The sequence below is a fragment of the Phyllobates terribilis genome, unplaced genomic scaffold (assembly GCF_046119375.1).
Source record: "Phyllobates terribilis strain yellow unplaced genomic scaffold, ASM4611937v1 Scaffold_1__5_contigs__length_1240528914, whole genome shotgun sequence".
Taxonomy (NCBI): Eukaryota; Metazoa; Chordata; class Amphibia; order Anura; family Dendrobatidae; genus Phyllobates; species Phyllobates terribilis.
Genome location: NW_027362761.1, coordinates 280,928,640 through 280,948,794, shown reverse-complemented (window position 1 = coordinate 280,948,794; position 20,155 = coordinate 280,928,640). Strand labels below are relative to the sequence as shown.

Here is a 20,155-nt window from a genome sequence, read left to right as displayed (position 1 = left end):
CTTCTTCTCTGAAGAGACTACCAGCATAAGTAGCTGTTGTAAAGACAAAGAATAGTTATGCAAATGAGGCTTAAATGCTTTGGGTATATCAAAGAACTTCCCAAGCCTCTGTCTCTCCAGCTCTATTCTCCACCCAGAGTTGCCTTCTCCTGCTTGACTGACAGCTCCTTTGCTTAAAGTCACATAAGGAGAGGCAGAGACTTGTGCTTCGTCATGGCCAAAGCACTTCAGTCTATATTGATTCAAACGCCAATTTCCCGATAACGGATGAATTGACAGGAGAGCTAAAGGTATGTATGGTCTTGTCTTTGCACATATGAACAGTTTCCATGGTGGTAGTGGTGAAATCAAGCTGACAAAAGGCAGCATTTAGGCAGCCTGAGTGCAGCTGTTAAGCGAACGTCCATCAGCTACATGTAAGCGGATCAGTAGTCATTTAATGCGTTCTCCAAGCGCACAGAACAATCACCAATTCTGTGCCCATAGAACCTCATATTTTCGACAGCACATGTCCGGTTTACATAGAACAATGCACTGCAAAGAATGATGATTTTTAAGCAAGGTTACATTTTTTTTTACGTGATGAATGAGGGCTTTGCTTGTGCCTTGTCAAGAGTCTGGCTGCTGCCGGTGATAATCTGCCATATCCAGGTAGTGTAGCCAGTGTTCCTTTAAGTTTGACCTTGCAAACTAGGCTTCTCACTATATCCTTGGGAAAAATGAATGCCTTTGCTGCCTTTATATATCCTTCTCTCTGTGCAGGATAATTGTGTCTTAACAACGTTTTGGACCACTGTCTTGCCATATGTTTAACATGAGTCACAATGAACCAACCCCTAGCCAGTCCAAGTATTTGATTGGTTTTATCTCCAGCAAACCTGTTACAACTAATGAAGCCCCTGATTATTACATCAGTTGTGCTTGATCCAAAATGCAATTTGCTAATGTGTGCTCTTATAAAGGATTGTATTCAGGGGGTTGATTAATTTTAAGACTGCAGGAGTCAATACAAGTGACATTTTGTGATGAATTTGGAGAAACCCCTTGTTATATTAGCTGTATATTAGTTTAATATGTATCGATTGTCTGCATTGTAATGATGTATGAAGGTTCACATAAAAGGTTTGATGGAACACCGATTTGATGGAACTAATATATGAATATCATGTTATGGAATCATTATTTATTACAATATTATTAGCATAAATGGCAAATCATCAACCTGTGTATATTATTTGTGGTTATGAGAGTGGTAGGTACATATTTATCTTCTGTATAAAAGATATTTCTGTGAAGAAATTGAATAGGCTTATTATTAATAAATAATATTAAATAATAATAGGCTTTTGAGCCCTTTAAAAAATGTGCTTCTCTTTTTTTCACCCCATCCACCCCCCTTGTTCAGTAGCTTAGATCAATAAGCTAAATGCAATAAGTAAGCATGGGGATCTAGATATAGATCAGTCCTTGATGGTTCCTAGAACCTGATGTAACAATCTCGCTGAAAACCAATAAAAGGAGGGACTGCTAAAAGAACGTAAAAGCCGAGCAAGTTAGAAAGATTTTACAACATTACATTAAAGGGATTCTCTGGTTAAAGAACTCTCAAACTGCCAGTCTTTGTCATTATATCATGTATGACACAAAAGCTTACGGACTGCTGTATGTGCTGTGGTTGTGAACATGGTTCTCTGTTCTTTTTAGTATTTTAATATATTGTTCAGATATGTTTTCACTTATAGATCTACTTTTTGTGAAGCTCAGTGATACAACAAGGAGCAAGCAATAATGGTGAGAGGGAGAAGCATAATATTTAGTATACACCTTTAAAGGAAACCTGTCACCAGTTTTTTCATGTCTGAACTAAGACTAGCCACCTTAATCAGCACTTGTGCTGCACTCTAGAAGGTAGTATAGGACCCCCTGACTCCCCCTTTATACTGCCCAAAAACCTTCTGATCTCCATCCTCCAGCTCTGATTGACATAGATGATGCCCCATGCGTCATACACGTAGCAGGGCAAAATCTTGCGCCTGCACCGTTATGTTTTAGGCTCTGCCCGCACATTGTGGGCATAGTGCGCAGGCGCAAGATTTCGGCTGGCTATGTGGATGATGCAGGAGGCATCATCCATGTCAATCAAGTCAGGAGGACGGCGATCAGAAGTCAGGAGGACGGATAGAAGCCTCAGCAAGGACGCCTATCAGACCTGACTGGCAGGATTTAGATAGAGCGCGGGAGAGTTTCAAAAGGTTTTTGGTGGGTATACAGGGGGAGTAAGGGTGTTATTTACCCCTTTATGGAATGCAGCACATGTGCTGATTAAACTGCTAGTCTTAGTTCAGACATGAAAAAACTGGTGACAGGTTCCCTTTAAGTGCAATCTGTCAGAAGGTTTCAGCTATGTAATCTGTGAGCACCACAATGTAGGAGCAGAGACCCCCATTACAGTGATGTGTCACTTACTTGGCTGTGTTTTGCAGTTTCAATACAACCAGTGTTTTATCAGCAGGAGATTGTCACTAGAGAACAACAAGGCAGGGGCATCTAGGTCTAACCACACCCCCAGCACTGACTAGCAGCTCTATGTCACTATACAATGTACACAGAAAGCTGCGGAGTGGTTGGGGTTATACACAGCTCAACAACTGAGCTCTGCTCAATCTGCAGCAGAGAAAAGTGTGACTATCATTACTGCTGCACTCAGTAAACTAAGTGATACATCTCTGGAATCAGGGTCTCTGTCCCTGCCTTAGCTGCTGTCGGACTACATAGAAAAGCCTGCTGACAGATTCCCTTTAAGTTGTCCATAGTCATGATTGAAACTACAGTTCCAAAAAGTACAGTGGGGAAAATAAGTATTTGATACACTGCCGACTTGTAAGTTTTCCCAACTACAAAGAATGGAAAGGTCTGTAATTTTTATTGTACACTTCACCTGTGAGAGACAGAATCTTAGGAAAAAAATCCAATAAATCACATTGTATGATTTTTACATAATTAATTTGCATTTTATTGCATGAAATAAGTATTTGATACAACAGAAAAACAACTTAATATTTGATACAAAATCCTTTGTTTGCAATTACAGAGGTCAGTCATTTCCTGTAGTTCTTGACCAAGTTTGCACACACTGCAGCAGGGATTTTGGCCCACTCCTCCATACAGATCTTCTCCAGATCTTTCAGATTTCGGGGCTGTCGCTGGGCAACATTGAGTTTCAGTTACCTCCAAAGATTTTCTATTGGGTTCAGGTCTGGCTAGGCCACTCCTGGACCTTGAAATGCTTCTTACGGAGCCACTCCTTAGTTGCCCTGGCTGTGTGTTTCGGGTCATTGTCATGCTGGAAGACCCAGCCACGACCCATCTTCAATGCTCTTACTGAGGAAAGGAGGTTCTTTGCCCAAATCCCATGATACATGACCCCATCCATCCTACTTTCAATACGGTGCAGTTGTCCTGTGCCCTTTGCAGCAAAGCACCTCCAAAGTATGATGTTTTCCCCACCATGCTTCACGGTCGGGACGGTGTTCGTGGGGTTGTACTCATCCCTCTTCTTCCTCCAAACACGGCGAGTGGAGCTGATACAAAAAAGTTCTATTTTGGTCTCATCTGACCACATGACCTTCTCCCATGCCTCCTCTGGATCATCCAGATGGTCATAGGCAAACTTCAAATGGGCCTGGACATGTGCTGGCATGGGCAGGGGGACCTTCCATGCTCTGCAGAATATTAATCCATGATAGCGTAGTCTGTTACTAACAGTAATGTTTGAGACTGTGGTCTCAGCTCTTTTCAGGTCATTGACCAGGTCCTCCCGTTCTGGGATGATTTCTTACCTTTCTCAGAATCATCCTTAACCCACAAGGCGAGAACTTGCATGGAGCCCCAGACCAAGGAAGATTGACAGTCATCTTGTGTTTCTTCCATTTTCTAATAATTGCACCAAAAGTTGCTTCCTTCTCAACAAGCTGCGGATCTATTGTCCTGTAGCCCATCCCAGCCTTGTGCAGGTCTACATTTTTTTCCCTGGTGCCCTTAGACAGCTATTTGGTATTGGCCATGGTGGAGAGGTTGGAGTGTAATTGATTGTGTGGACAGGTGTCTTTTATACAGGTAATGAGTTCAAACAGGTGCAATTAATACAGGTAATGAGTGCAGAGTAGGAGGGCTTCTTAAAGAAAAACTAACAGATCTGTGAGAGCCAGAATTCTTGCTGGTTGGTAGGTGATCGAATACTTATTTCATGCAATGAAATGCAATTTAATTATTTGAAAATCATACAATGTGATTTTCTGGTTTTTATTTTTAGATTCTGGCTCTCACGGTGGAAGTGTACCTAAGATAATAATTACAGACCTCTCCATTCTGTGTAGGTGGGAAAACTTGCAAAATCTGCAGTGCATCAAATACTTACCGTATTTTCCTCATTGTATATGAAAAGATAGTTTACCCACAATGCATTGCTCTCTTGTCACTGGAGGTGAGACCCCCAGCAATCAGACAACCCTGTTAAAAATGAAAAGAATCCTGGAGAGGCATAGAAAATGGTCTCCTCATTGATTAGTGTGCAGTAATGTTCACTCAGAGATGTTGGCATAATGTTCTCATGCCCTCACAGTAATATCATTTGGGTGGTTTGCATGCTGGTGCCATTCCAGCTCATTTGCTTCAGTTGCTCATATTTAATGCCAAAGGAAAAATTCTCTTTCCATGTCACACTGAATTAACTGACCTGCTGTATGTGAATGCTAAAAGTTTCCAACTAGAAAAGTATGAAGAAAGTACTGTATGATGACGGCTATAGGTTTAATATAGGTTTACTCTGGAAAATATGATGTACGAATGAGGAGCATTGTATTGTCAGAATGGTAATCACTATATGTAATAAATGCTAGATGAGCACTGTAGAACTATAGTACTATATTCATATGGCAAGTCATTGCAAAGTAAAATGTCATATACAAAATAAAAAAACTAATGCCATTTAATGATGTTTACTGGGTTTATTCAGACTTCCGCTTTTTCACGCTTCAGATAAAAGGATTGAGTTTCATCAGTGACATTCATCCAAGTTTCATCAGAATTTGGTCCCATTTTCAACAGTTTTTCCCGATGCTGTCAAATTTTGTCATGGGCCCATAGACTTGCATTGCCGACTTTGATCTAACACTCAGCTTAATATAGGACTTGTCTATGCGATTTTATATGGACAAGTCCGTCCTCAGAAAATCTGCTTAAAAATAGCAAAATGTCTTGTGGTAACCTCTTGCAGTTCTAATACTTGTTCTGTCCTGCTGTTCATGGTCTTTGTTGATATGGCTCTAATGGTGACATCACAATTACAATCATCACCACTGCTGCCAATCACTAGGTTCAGTAGTTATGTCATGTAATGACTTGCTGCAGAGGTCTCACATTACCACTGCATCCATATCAACAAAGACTGGGGCAGCAACGGAGAGGCAGTGCTGGAGTGGCAGAGATGAGAACAGTTTAATTTGTTATTTTTAGCAAGACGATCTCTATGAAATATAAAAAAAAATCCTAGAAAACCCAATTAAAATGAACCCCTTGAAACTAGTTACAAAGCCAACACAAACTTTTTTGTCTCCATTTTTACTATGATCAGAATTGTCTTTATGTAAAAAATACCTTGTTATATAAATGTACGCTCCTCCAAGCAGCACAGAAATGATCACTACTGGGATGAAGATTGCCAGAGCCATGTTCCCTCCTTCTAAGGATGTTTCTGCAGCTGCTTCTGCCACTAGAAAAAATAAGAAATATGCATTTTCGACATCTATTTACCAAGCATAGCCATGTGAATTTACAGGCTTAAACAGAACTTATTTTGCAGACTATAAGATGCACCGGACTATAGTGAAAAATAGGAAAACATTTTTTTTTAAGTAAAATGGTGGTGTCTTATAGTCTGCTTTAATGGTAGCTTATCGGGAGGGTCATGGCGGTGGAGCGTGGTAACAGGAGGCAGCATCACAGCTTCAGGAGGCCGGCGGCAGGTGTGGGGTGATGCCTGGACGCTCATTAGATGCTGGCGCCGGTGAGCGGAGTCCTCATTCCCATTCAGTTCACTGTGGTGGGCTTCGGGAAAATGTCAGCTGGAGATGGCGCATGCACAGATTATTCTCGGGAAATGAGATCTCAGTAGAAGAGATCTTGTCTCTCAAGATCTCAATCTGCGCATACGCCATCTCCGGTGGACATTTTCCCCAAGCCCACCAAAGGGAACTGGATGGGAAAGGGGATTCCGGTCATCGGCGCCGACATCTAATGAGGGCCTAGGCACCGCAGCATCGCCCCACTCCTGCCTCCAGGCTCCTGAAGCCACAGACCTCCCGGTAAGCTACATTCAGATGATAAGATGCATCTCCATTTTCCTCCCAAATTTGGAGGAAAAAAGTGTGTCCTATAATCCAAACCCTCATATGGAGTAGTAAAAACTTGACACTAGGGTGTCTGTGCAGGTGGGGTGCACTTATATAGTGCTGGGCATCCCGCCTAATCTAATAGTTTGGGCATCAGCAATAGTCTGTAAGCCAGACACTGTCTACTTCTGTGTAACTCTGCCCCTCCACTGACTGACAGCTACCTGTGTACACTGTACATGGGCAGAAAGCTGCCAATCAGTGGTGTGAGCGGGGTTATACACAACTTGGTATTTAGAGAGCTGGTACATTTGCAGCAGTGATTGCATCAAAATGACAGCAAACAGCTCAGCAAGTGACACATCGCTGGAATCAAAGGCTCTGTCCCTACATTGTCCTACTCTCAAATGGAGAAACAAAAACCTGGCACTAGGGTGTCTGTCCCAGTAGGGGGCACTTACTGTATATAATGCTGAGCCGCCCGCCTAATCTAATAGCATGGGCATTACTAATAGACTGTTAGCCAGACACTGTGTGCTACCTGTGTGTAACCAATGCCCTATACAGGACTTTCTGGTGTGCAACTTTAATACTAAGCAATCACCCCCTCCTTGAATTGGTAGGTTGTGAGTGGTTGTTTCATCAGCATTTTGTACCTGTCTTATCCTGTTCTCATATGGAGTAGCAAAAACCTGGTGATAAATTCCATTTAAACTAATTTAGGTTGGATTAAGATGTGGGAAATATATTTAAAACGCTTCAGAATTCATTTCATGCAATGTAGCATGGATACTTATTGTGACATATCTGCATCTGATATGAGTAGGTGTAAATGTATGCTTTAATTTGTACAAATTTCTGTTGTATGTTTTATTAAACTCATTGGTCCAATGCAGCAATATTAAAATTTACCCCATTGCATATATTGGGGACATTTATCATTATGTTTGTACCAATTTTTGTGTGCAAATTGTGCCATTTCTTTGCCATAAATGTCTGAGCCAAATATTTCAGTAATTAACACCCTTTATAACACAATTTTTTAGAACCTATGGCAAAACTTAAAAATATGAAAGGGGACATGATTATAACCTTTCGTCATGAAGTACATCATACACAACTCAACATAGAAATTGCAATACTAAAAAGGAAAACTTGTAGAATTATGAAAATCCCAGGACTGATAGACATGTTGATAGACAATACCAGGCTGCAAGTTTCAATGTGCAATGTTGCAAAGGCAAAAAAACGTAATTCTGAAGTTTTGATTTTTTTTTTTCATTACGTCATTTACAATCAGATTAATTTACTTTAGATTTTGATAGATTTATTATATGATAGATCAGACTTTAACGAACACAGTGATACCAAATATGTGTATTTCATTTTTTTGTCTTATTTTAAGTGGGGCAAAAAAGGGACTGATTTTTGTGTTTTTTTTTCATATTTTTAAAAAACTTTTTTTAAACTCTTTACTGTATTTAATAGTCTGCAATTGTCTGATTGCCTGTTTGCTTGTGCTATACATAGCATTTATTTATTAACCCCTTCACGTCAATGGTTAATAATAATAATCTCATTGATAGCATGCTGAAGTGTATAAGTGCGGGTAGTTCTGACACTCATGCTTCCATTTGTTAATCATTCGCATATTGTTAACATGTCTTTTGATCCTCTGATTTCCATAACTCTATGACTTTTCCTTCTTCGCTTTGCTATTTCAGGCTATGTGCCCACGATGCGTTTTTTAAGTGTTTCCGCAGCGGCAATTCCGCTGCAGAAACGCTTAAAAAACGCTTGGTAGAAGGTCTGCCATGTTCCCCAATGATAATCCGCATGTGCTGTGCACATGCTGCGGAAATTTCCGCTGCGGATTGTCATTGCGGAAAAAAACGCAGCACTACCAATTATTTTGCGTAAGTGCTGCGTTTTCACCGCCATTGACTTGCATTGGAACACATGTAATCCGCATCACTGCATCTGTACATGCGGAATCCAAACGTTTCAATGTGCGGATGGTACCCGGGTCTGGAGAAGAGGAGACTCTCCTACGGACCCGGGTACCATAGTACCTGTAAAAAAAAGAATAAAATAAAAAATAAATATGATATTTACCGTCTGATTGCTCCCGGTGTGCTTGTCTTCGCTTGCCGGCAGATCGCGGTGGCCTGAAGGACCTGCGCTGACGTCAGAGTCATGTGACGGCAGGTCCGTCAGTGTACCGCGATCTGCCGGCAAGCCAGGACGGAGCGAAGCAAGACTCCGGGGGCCATCAGAAGGTAAGTATAGATTTATTTTTTTATTTTTTACCATTCTTTACGGTCACACTATATAAATCTATGCCGTTTGCATGGATTTATATAGTGTGACCAAGTTGTCAAGCACTTTCCAAGTGATGCTAAAATCGCTTGGAAAGCGCTTGATAACCCGCATGCGGAAATGCAAGTGAAGAACGCTTCACATCCGCATGTCCCTGGCAGGAAAAACGCATGTACAATCCGCATGTACAATCTGCATGTACAATCCGCATGCGTTTTTTCTGCCAGGGAGATGCAGAAACGCTCAGGAAAAAATCCGGAGCATTTCTGCATTGTGGGCACATAGCCTTAAGGAGTGTATTTATGATTGCAATTCTCAAAAAAACTTAAAAAATTGCAACTAGAAGAAAAATTTGTAAAAAGTCGCAAAGGTATCAGTAAGGTGCGACATTTGATGACATATGGAGTGGCGGAGTTGAAGTACGTGCACTAAAGCTTTGCTGCAAATTACGCCATTTTTGATAAATGAGGGCAAATGCCACTTACCTTGTAATGCATGTTCAAATCTGTCTTGTGTTGCTAAAGAAAGAAAATTAAATCAATATCACTTTATGAAATAATAATAACTTTTTTCAGCTCTGTCCTAAATTAAGTGACACTTGTACCAGTGTAGAGGTTCATACTGCAGAGTTGAAAGCACTCTATATGCTGCCATTTGTTGGCCATCATTCGGTGTTAAAGTATGAGAATATTCTTCACTTGATGGAACACTTTTGAATGAGAATAGTTTTGTAGTACCGAAAACAGAGAAAAAGGAGATAAGAGTATAAATTTCAGTGTTTATGGGGTACTTGGGCGCTAATTACATGGGCTCTAGCACTGCTAATAGAAGTTTTTTTTGCTGGAGATATGGGGAAATGGTTAATATTTAAGGGTGGGGTTTAAGTGCAAAATATTTTTTATAGCTATCCTCATAAATCAATTCTCAAAAGTTTAAAATCTAAAGTTTAACCTACATAAATATTCAGTAATTATCATAATTTTGAGTACTTATCTTATAATGGAAGCTTTGAGCATTAACGTGACTTTTTCTTTACTAATACACTTAGCTGCTTTAAAAACCGCCTTGAAGAAAGTAAGACAGTTCCCCTGTCCCCTGAGATCCCAAAATGTACTCACATGTTTTTAATAAGAAGCAAGATAAATTTTAGCTTTAGCTTTGACTGGGAATAGAGCAGAAATCACCTAGTCAACCAAAATCAGTACAAAGTATTCTATGTAGTACATATTCAGAAACGAAAAATATTCAGAAATGTACTCGATTTTCTTCATAATTGCTCTCCATGACTTGCACAAGAGAGTTATTTGCCTTCAAGAAGCACTCCTCCCATCAAAGTTTTTATTCTTTTAATATATTGCAGTTATCCTATTATATGACACTGTGCACTTACAATTGCTCATTTTACCTTTCTACCTAGCTAATTATTTTCTTTTCCATTAGGTCTATGACATCAGGTGATTAAAACTGACTAGCTGAATCCTTCTTAGCTCTATATAAAAACAGGAAGTCTATTTTCGCTGCATGAGTCATAAGTCACTCCAAAAGTCACCGACAGGGAGGAAGAATGAGCAGCTGGGTTAGAAGTTGAAGAGGGTAATGATTCATGCAGGGACAAGATACTTCCTGTTTCTACATTTAGCAGAGAAAAGAGAAGAATTACCATATTTTTCGGACTGTAAGACGCATTGGACCATAAGACGCACCTAGGTTTTGGAGGAGGAAAATAGAAAATAATTAAAGCAAAAAACGTGGTCATGACACACTGTTATGGGGACGGGGCGAATCGGCTGCTGACACTGTTATAGGGGTAATGCCCCCCAATTCTGTACTAATATCCCCCATCCAGGTATATATAAGTCCCTATCCTGGTATATATGGCCCCCTCCATCCTGATATTTATGATCCCCATTCAGGTATATATGGTCCCCTATCCAGTTATACATGCCCCCCCCCATCCAGGTATACATGGCCCTCAGTCCTGGTATACATGGCCCTCCGTCCTGGTATACATGGCCCTCCATCCTGGTTTACATGGCACCCCATAATGGTATATATGGTCCCCCATTCGCATCCTGGTATACAATTCCCCCAACCTGGTATACATGGTCCCCCATCCCTATCCTGGTATACATGGTCCCCCATCCCAATCCTGGTATACATGGTCCCCCATCCCCATCCTGGTATACATGGTTCCCCATTCCAATCCTGGTATACATGGTCACCCATCCCTATCCTTGTAGACATGGTCCCCCATCCTCATCCAGGTATACATGGCCCCCCATCCTGATATACATGGTCCCCTATCCTGGTATACATGGTCACCCACCCCCATCCCGGTATACATGGTCCCCCATCCCCATCCTAGAATACATGGTCCCCCATCCCAATCATGGTATACATGGTCCTCCAACCCCATCCTAGTATACATGGACCCCCATCCCAATCCTGGTAGACATGGACCCCCAACCCCATCCTGGTAGACATGGTCCCCCATCCCCATCCTGGTAGACATGGTCCCCCATCCCCATCCTGGTAGACATGGTCCCCCATCCCCATCCTGGTATACCTGGTCCCCCATCCCCATCCTAGACTACATGGTCCCCCATCCCCATCCTAGTATACATGGTCCCCCATCTCTAACCAGGTATACATGGTCCCCCATCCTAGTATACATGGTCCCCCATCCCAATCCTGGTATACAAGGTCCTCCACCTCCATCCTGGTATACTTGGCATCCCATCCTGGTATACATGGTCCCAATCCTAGTATACATGGTCCCCTATCCCCATCCTGGTATACATGGTCTCCCATCCTGGTATACATGGTCCACCGCCCCCATCCTGGTATACATGGTCCCCCATCCCAATCCTGGTAGACATGGACCCCCATCCCCATCCTGGTAGACATGGTCCCCCATCCCCATCCTGGTAGACATGGTCCCCCATCCCCATCCTGGTAGACATGGTCCCCCATCCCCATCCTGGTATACCTGGTCCCCCATCCCCATCCTAGACTACATGGTCCCCCATCCCCATCCTAGTATACATGGTCCCCCATCTCTAACCAGGTATACATGGTCCCCCATCCTAGTATACATGGTCCCCCATCCCAATCCTGGTATACAAGGTCCTCCACCTCCATCCTGGTATACTTGGCATCCCATCCTGGTATACATGGTCCCAATCCTAGTATACATGGTCCCCTATCCCCATCCTGGTACACATGGTCTCCCATCCTGGTATACATGGTCCACCGCCCCCATCCTGGTATACATGGTCCCCCATCCCCATCCTGGCATACATGGAACCCCATCCCCATCCTAGACTACATGGTACCCCATACCCATCCTGGTAGACATGGTCTCCCATCCCCATCCTGGTAGACATGGTCTCCCATCCCCATCCTGGTATACCTGGTCCCCCATCCCCATCTTGGTATATATGGTCCCCCATCCCCATCCTAGACTACATGGTCCCTCATCCCCATTCTAGTATACATGGTCCCCCATCTCTAACCAGGTATACATGGTCCCCCATCCTAGTATACATGGTCCCCCATCCCAATCCTGGTATACAAGGTCCTCCACCTCCATCCTGGTATACTTGGCATCCCATCCTGGTATACATGGTCCCAATCCTAGTATACATGGTCCCCTATCCCCATCCTGGTATACATGGTCTCCCATCCTGGTATACATGGTCCACCGCCCCCATCCTGGTATACATGGTCCCCCATCCCCATCCTAGTATACATGGTCCCCCATCCCAATCCTGGTATACATGGTTCTCCACCTCCATCCTGGTATACATGGTCCCCCATCCCCATCCTGGTATACATGGTCCCCCATCCCCATACTGTTAGACATGGTCCCCCATCCCCATCCTGGCATACATGGTCCCCCATCCCCATCCTGGTATACATGGTCCCACATCTCCATCCTGGTAGACATGTCCCCCATCCCCATCCTGGTAGACATAGCCCCCCCCATCCACAGCCACAGGTGGACTATAAGGTACATCTATAAGACACCCCCCCACTTTCCTCCAAAATTTTGGAGGAAAAAAGTGCGTTTTATAGTCCGAATAATATGGTAACTGGGTAGAAAGGCAAAATTAGCAATTGTAAGTACACAGTGCTATATAATATGATGATTGCAATATATTAAGAGGATAAAAACTTTGATGGGAGGAGGAGTGCTTCTTTAACTAAACTAAAGAAGAAGAATTGACACAGACCACTACAGAATGGGTACATAATGGGCAGGAGTTATACATTTTAAAGCCACTGTCTTAGTGACTGATTTACTGTTGGACCATTGAAAAGCAACTTTTCAGCATATTTTAAAGACTGGTATTTCTTTTATCAGAATATAATATGTGGTTAGTTTTCAGTGTTCTCAATTTATTAAATGAAGCCAAAAATTACATCCAGTCTTTTATTTCAGAAGCAATAAATCAACCAAAACTACAAACCACAAATGAAGAATAAGGTTCAGTACAAAGAAGTAAATGTGTGTTCCCGGCTGTCAAATTTAGAAGATCGTATAACATTGTGGGTGTTATTTATCAAAGTGTTACTGATTAATGAGGTTGTTCTGGCTGTAGGTTCAGTCTATTGGAATGGGAGCTTCAGACAGAAGAGCCACATTAAGTGATAATGGAGTTTGATGACTTGTAACTCCTCCTATCGCTCTATATAAATGCTCAATAAAGAACTTAGCAGGGTCAATTACAGCAAAATTCAGATTCTAAAGAATGTGTTGGAAATGTCTCTTGTCTTTGTTTATCCCTATACATGACAGATGATTAGAGTTTTCTTCATTATTATTATTGTACATAATATACACATCTTTTAATAATATTTCTTATTGTAAAGGTAATAAATACAATTTCAATTGCTTTTACCATAGTAAAAAGTACAAAAGACATTTGACTTTTCTTTTAGATGTTTTCATAACTTGCTCTAATGACATCCCAGTTTGAGGATAATAAAACTATGGCTGATTCTGAAATCAAAAGCTCATATCATACCAGATGCTTCACACTATGTTATCCAAAGCAGATATTGCTGGGTAACAAGTTACTCTAACACAGACATCTGTTTAGTATAACCTGGCAGAATCTCTCTTTTCATCTCTACTGGGTGACATGAAATGCGTTGGGCGTTGAAGATACCATCTGCTCACAATGGCCACTGTAGAATACAATAATTTGTTTTTAAGGTCCCTAAACTTCAAACTATCAAGTGGTAAATGACTAAAATGAGTTGACTGTTCCTGTCCTAAGAGGCTGACTATATCACTCTATAAAAATCTCTTGACATCTTAGCTCTTTGGCACTACATGATTTATAGGATTAGCATCGAAAGACTGCTTAAAAAATTGCAAGAAAGTATGGAACTTCTTTTAAGCTGAAAAGGCATGTAATAAAATCCCCTGACGACTGGTGAATTTAAGTATTGGCTGAATGGACAGTCATGAGAGACAACTACAGGGTTGGCCATTTATATGGATACACCTAAATTAAATGGGAATTGTTGGTGATATCAACTTCCTGTTTGTGGCACATTAGTATATGGGAGGGGGAAAACGTTTCCAGATGGGTGGTGACCATGGCGGTCATTTTGAAGTTGGCCATTTTGGATCCAACTTTATTTTTTTCAATGGGAAGAGGGTCATGTGACACATCAAACTTATTGAGAATTTCATAAGAAAATCAATGGTGTGCTTGGTTTTAACATAACTTTATTCTTTCATGAGTTTTTTACAAGTTTATAGCCACTTATAAAATGTGTTCAAAGTGCTGTCCCTTGTGTTGGATTGTCAATGCAACCCTCTTCTCCCACTCTTGACACACTGATAGCAACACCGCAGAAGAAATGCTAGCACAGGCTTCCAGTATCCATTGTTTCAGATGCTGCACATCTCGTATCTTGATGGTATTGTGTGGTATATGGGGTACAAAGATGGTGGGGCCATTCTTCATCAATGGAAACCTCAATGCCACTGGATATCTGAAATTGTTACATGATGATGTGTTGCCCTCTTTATGCACTGAAGATGGCACGTTCCCTAAGTTTTTCCAACAAGATGTTGCACCACCACATTATGGGTGTCAGGTCCGAGCATTCCTACATGAACAGTTTCCTGGAAAGTGGATTGGTCATCGTGGGCCAGTTGAATGGCCACCAAGGTCTCCCGATCTGACCCCCTTAGACTTTTATCTTTGGGGTCATCTGAAGGTAATTGTCTATGCTGTGAAGATACGAGATGTGCAGCATCTGAAACAACAGATACTAGAAGCCTGTGCTATCATTTCTTCTGCGGTGTTGCTATCAGTGTGTCAAGAGTGGGAGAAGAGGGTTGCATTGACAATCCAACACAATGGGCAGCACTTTGAACACATTTTATAAGTGGTTATAAACTTGTAAAAAACTCATGAAAGAATAAAGTTATGTTAAAACCAAGCACACCATTGTTTTTCTTATGAAATTCTCAATATGTTTGATATGTCACATGACCCTCTTCCCATTGAAAAAAATAAAGTTGGATCCAAAATGGCTGACTTCAAAATGGCCGCCATGGCCACCACCCATCTGGAAAAGTTTTCCCCCTTCCATATGCTAATGTGCCACATACAGGAAGTTGATATCACCAACCATTTCCATTTAATTTAGGTGTATCCATATAAATGGCCCACCCTGTATAACTATCCTTATACAATGGATAAAAGTCATCCAAAACGTCCAATATTGACTAATTAGACCAATCATCATTTCAAAATATTTCCTATGAAATGGCAAATGGCAGACTTCTGTGTAATTGGATCTTTTGTTACCTTTAGTAAGCTAACACTACAGTCATTTACCACGTCAGAACATGTTTTTTAAATGCTTAATGTGTCTCATTATGGTGCTGGTGGCATTGCTCATACAATTGATCCATTGTGGCTTATCATTTTTTTCTTTATATGGCCACCTTATAGTAAAAGGGATGGAATATAAATACCTTTGCATACTGGAAGTGGCCCACTCCATTGAGATGGTTGACCTAAGATACATTTGATTGTGACTTCTCCCATTAATTCAAAACCTTCATAGCACATAAAAGTGAGCGACTCTCCAGGAAGATAAAGCCTTTTGTAGAGTATTTGATATCCATTTTCAGGTAGTCCGGGATTATCACAGGCTAGCGACTCTTCAGCTTTAAAGACATGAAAAGAATATTAATCTAGGATGAAAATATAATTAACTAAAGTGCTCGTGATTGTCATGCTGAGACAGTCAACCTTCTCTCCAGACTCATCCATACACATCAGGCAGCTTTTGGCAGACCACTATCTCTCCAAATATCTCCATACACAAAAGATAAATATTAGCAGACTGCTATCTCTCCAGACTCCCCCATACACATAAAATAGATATTGACAAAGACCGCTATCTCTCCAATCTCCCCAATACACATAAGATAGCTATTGGCAGACTGCTATCTCTCCAGATAACCCCATACGCATGAACATCTGACTTAGCCGAGCATTTAAGTGTTAACTGAGAGAGAGAAGAAAGACTATGTCAGACACATCTGCCTGCAGCTTATCTCCCCAGTGGATTCAGCCTACTTTCGTCTGTTCAAGTATTTGACATCACCATTGCCTCATTTACTGTACTTTTTCTTGATTTTTTGATTACATCTACATATTTATCTGAGCGTATCCTCTTTACACGGCAGATGGAGACATGCAGTTTTGACTAGAATGCTAGCAATCATTCTCGCGTAAGATTTGAGCACAATCCTAGCACAGCTACTATCTCACAACTGATATATTAAGTGAGACAGTAAATTACAAGGACAAAAGGGAAAGTCAAATTTCTTGGCATTTTGACACAGACACCGTATATAATTATATGGGTGTTTCCTTGTATTGATTCCCTCGACTATCTCTTTGATGCAGCAAACATATTGTGACAGCCGCAATCAATGCATTCAATAGATCTGCTGATATGACAGAGGAAGTGCTGGTGAGTCACCTCTAAACAAAGTAACTCTACATTTTTTCTTTCACATTACTTTGGGCTCACAGGGACCATGCAATTGAGCTTTCTTATTTGTCAATAGATAAAATAGTTGTCTTCATATTCCAGCGCATAAAGCCATTATCTGTTTAGGAATACTTTCAGTTGAATTAATGCTACTAACAGACCAGGTTATAACTCCTGATCCTTGCTATGTTACAATAGTATTATGCATTATAATCAGTGATGAGCGAATGTGCTCGCCACTGCTCGGTACTCGCCCGAGCATCACAGTGCTCGACAAGCTTGGAGCTGGGCGAGTATTTCTGGGTTGCTCGGGCGTGAACTCGGGTCCCTGCCCTGCATGTTTGGTGCTCTTTAGAGAGCCAATGAACATGCAGGGATTGCTTGCCACGCACTGTAATGCCGTAGCCATGCGGGTTATGGGCATTACAGTGATTGGCTGGCCGCACAGCGTCAACAGGTCTATATAAGACCTGGCGCCGCTATGCTCGTGACAGTATAGCCCGGAACCAGGCAGAGAAGGGAGAGCTGCTGCTGAGTCAGGGAGAGATTTGGCGCATGCGAAGATGCCTCCCGCCCTCCTCCTGTCGTTGCACACTCTCAACTAGCACCATCAGCAAGCACGTCCAAGTCCTTGTCCCAGCGCAGCATTCAGTTGTCCCTACCCCAGTCCTTGGAAAGCAAGCGCAAATAGGTAGCCAACGCCCCACAGGCCACTGTACTATATTCACACATTTCACGAATGTTTGCGCTCAAAATGTTGCCTTTTAGGCTCGTGGAGACGGAAGCTTTCCACAACCTGATGGCGGTGGCCATCCCTCGGTCCCCAGCCACCACTATTTCTCCCGACGTCGAGGATTGCGGGCCCTGGGTCAATCAGGGTTGCCCCCACATTCTACAGCTCCTGCACCTCCTCCTCTTCAGCCTCTATCTCTGAAATGACCACATCAATCACAAGCTGGAAGCACTGCAGCACTGCCTCGGTCAAGTGGCAACAAGCTGTGCTGGACCTAATATGCTTAGGTGACAAACCGCACAACACTGAAAAGTTGTGGACCGCTCTGAGACAGCAGGCAGATCTGTGGCTGCCACTGCTGACCCTACAGCCAGGCATGGTCATGTGTGACAATGCATGGAACCTGGCGGCGGCTCTGATGGAATTATAACTGATAGGCACATCTGCCTGTCAACTGAAAATGCTGACAGGCTGACTATTATAAAAATGAACAAGGGCTGGATTGGGCCAGACTTCTCGTCACCACCGAATGATAGCAGCATAACATAAACTCAAATACAGTGTCTTTTTTAGGGATGACTAACTATTCCCATGCACCTCTGTCTTCACACTCAGACATGGGTATACGCTTCCTGATTTTGTCTATTTGCTCTTGTCCTCCTCCTTTTCCTCATCCTCATCCTCCACCACCATATCACCACCATATCTACCATATCACCATATCTACGTCTCTTGCAAAGGGACAATGGAGTGCCTCCGAATTTTTGGAAGTCCTTGCATTCACTGCATAGGCAAACAGTATGGAAGACCCAATTCCTAATAATGAGAACATTGTTTTCAGGAGGCCTTCCGACCTCTACGTCTCTTGCAAGGGACATTGAAGTGCCTCCAAATTTTTGGCAGCCGTTGCATTCACTGCATAGGCAAACAGTATGGGAGACTCACTTCCTAATAATGGGAACATTGTTTTCAGGAGGCCGTCCAACCTCTACGTCTCTTGCAAGGGACTTTGGAGTACCTCCAAATTTTTGGAAGCCGTTGCATTCCCTGCATACTCTATAACTGTATAGCAGACCCTCTCCTTTCTAATGGGAACATGTCGTTACTGTGGCCCAGCTCTATGTGTCTTTAAATTGTTAGTAGGGTTTTTCCTAAATTTTGGTAGCCGTTGGACCCATTGCATAGCCTATAACTGTATAGCAGATCCTCTCCTTTCTAATGGGAACATGTCATTACTGTGGCTCTGCTCTATGTGTCATTAAATTGTTAGCAGGGTTTTTCCTAAATTTTGGCAGCCATTGGACTAACTCCATACCTTATAACTGTATAGCAGACCCTCTCCTTTCTAATAGGAACATGTCGTTACTGTGGCCCAGCTCTATGTATCTTTAAATTGTTAGAAGGGTTTTTCCTAAATTTTGGCAGCCGTTGGACCCATTGCATAGCCTATAACTGTATAGCGGACCCTCTCCTTTCTAATGGGAACATGTTGTTACTGTGGCCCAGCTCTATGTGTCTTTAAATTGTTAGTAGGGTTTTTCCTAAATTTTGGTAGCCGTTGGACCCATTGCATAGCCTATAACTGTATAGCAGATCCTCTCCTTTCTAATGGGAACATGTCATTACTGTGGCCCTGCTCTATGTGTCATTAAATTGTTAGTGGGGTTTTTCCTAAATTTTGGCAGCCGTTGGACTAACTCCATACCTTATAACTGTATAGCAGACCCTCTCCTTTCTAATAGGAACATGTCGTTACTGTGGCCCAGCTCTATGTATCTTTAAATTGTTAGAAGGGTTTTTCCTAAATTTTGGCAGCCGTTGGACCCATTGCATAGCCTATAACTGTATAGCGGACCTTCTCCTTTCTAATGGGAACATGTTGTTACTGTGGCCCAGCTCTATGTGTCTTTAAATTGTTAGTGGGGTTTTTCCTAAATTTTGGCAGCCGTTGGACTAACTCCATACCTTATAACTGTATAGCAGACCCTCTCCTTTCTAATAGGAACATGTTGTTACTGTGGCCCAGCTCTATGTGTCTTTAAATTGTTAGTAGGGTTTTTCCTAAATTTTGGCAGCTATTGGACCCACTGTATAGCCTATAACTCTATAGCAGACCCTCTCCTTTCTAATGGGAACATGTTGTTACTGTGGCCCAGCTCTGTGTGTCTTTAAATTGGTATTGGGGTTTTTCCCAAATTTTGGCAGCCCTTGCAGTCATTGCATGGACATTACCACTATAGGAGATGCACTCCTTTATAATGGGAATTTTTTTTTTACTGAGGCCCTCCTCTATGTCTCTTCAAAGGGGTATTGGAGTGCATCCAAATTTTTAGTAGCCCTTTCAGTCACTGCATATGCAATAACAGTATGGGAGACCCACTCGCTAATAATGGGAACAATAAAGCATAGCCGGCTAATGGCCCTTTAACAATAGTGAGGGCCGACTTCTGGCCCTTTAAGAATAGTAAGGGCCGCCTGATGGCCATATAAAAATAGTGTTTGTGACTTTCAGAGTCCCTCCTTCATAAATGAAACAGGATGTGTCTGATCATATCTCACACACCACATGGTCAGATAACGTTGTAAAATGTTAAAATGACATTTACTGGTGAATGTATTTTTCACTGTTGAAAGCAATGCAAAAGTCCATCAAAAATGCTACGTGTGAATATAGCCT

General features: G+C 42.0%; 1 protein-coding gene across 1 annotated transcript in view; it reads right to left on the bottom strand.

The window, feature by feature from the left end:
• Nucleotides 1-20,155, bottom strand: part of SEZ6L (seizure related 6 homolog like) — a 779,891-nt gene that overhangs the window by 55,982 nt on the left and 703,754 nt on the right. The window contains exons 14-16 of the mRNA XM_073672981.1: nt 15,715-15,909; nt 9,194-9,226; nt 5,656-5,770 (exon numbers count right to left, since the gene is read on the bottom strand). Of these exons, the coding sequence (XP_073529082.1) occupies nt 5,656-5,770; nt 9,194-9,226; nt 15,715-15,909 (343 nt within the window). The remainder of the gene's footprint in view (nt 1-5,655; nt 5,771-9,193; nt 9,227-15,714; nt 15,910-20,155) is intronic.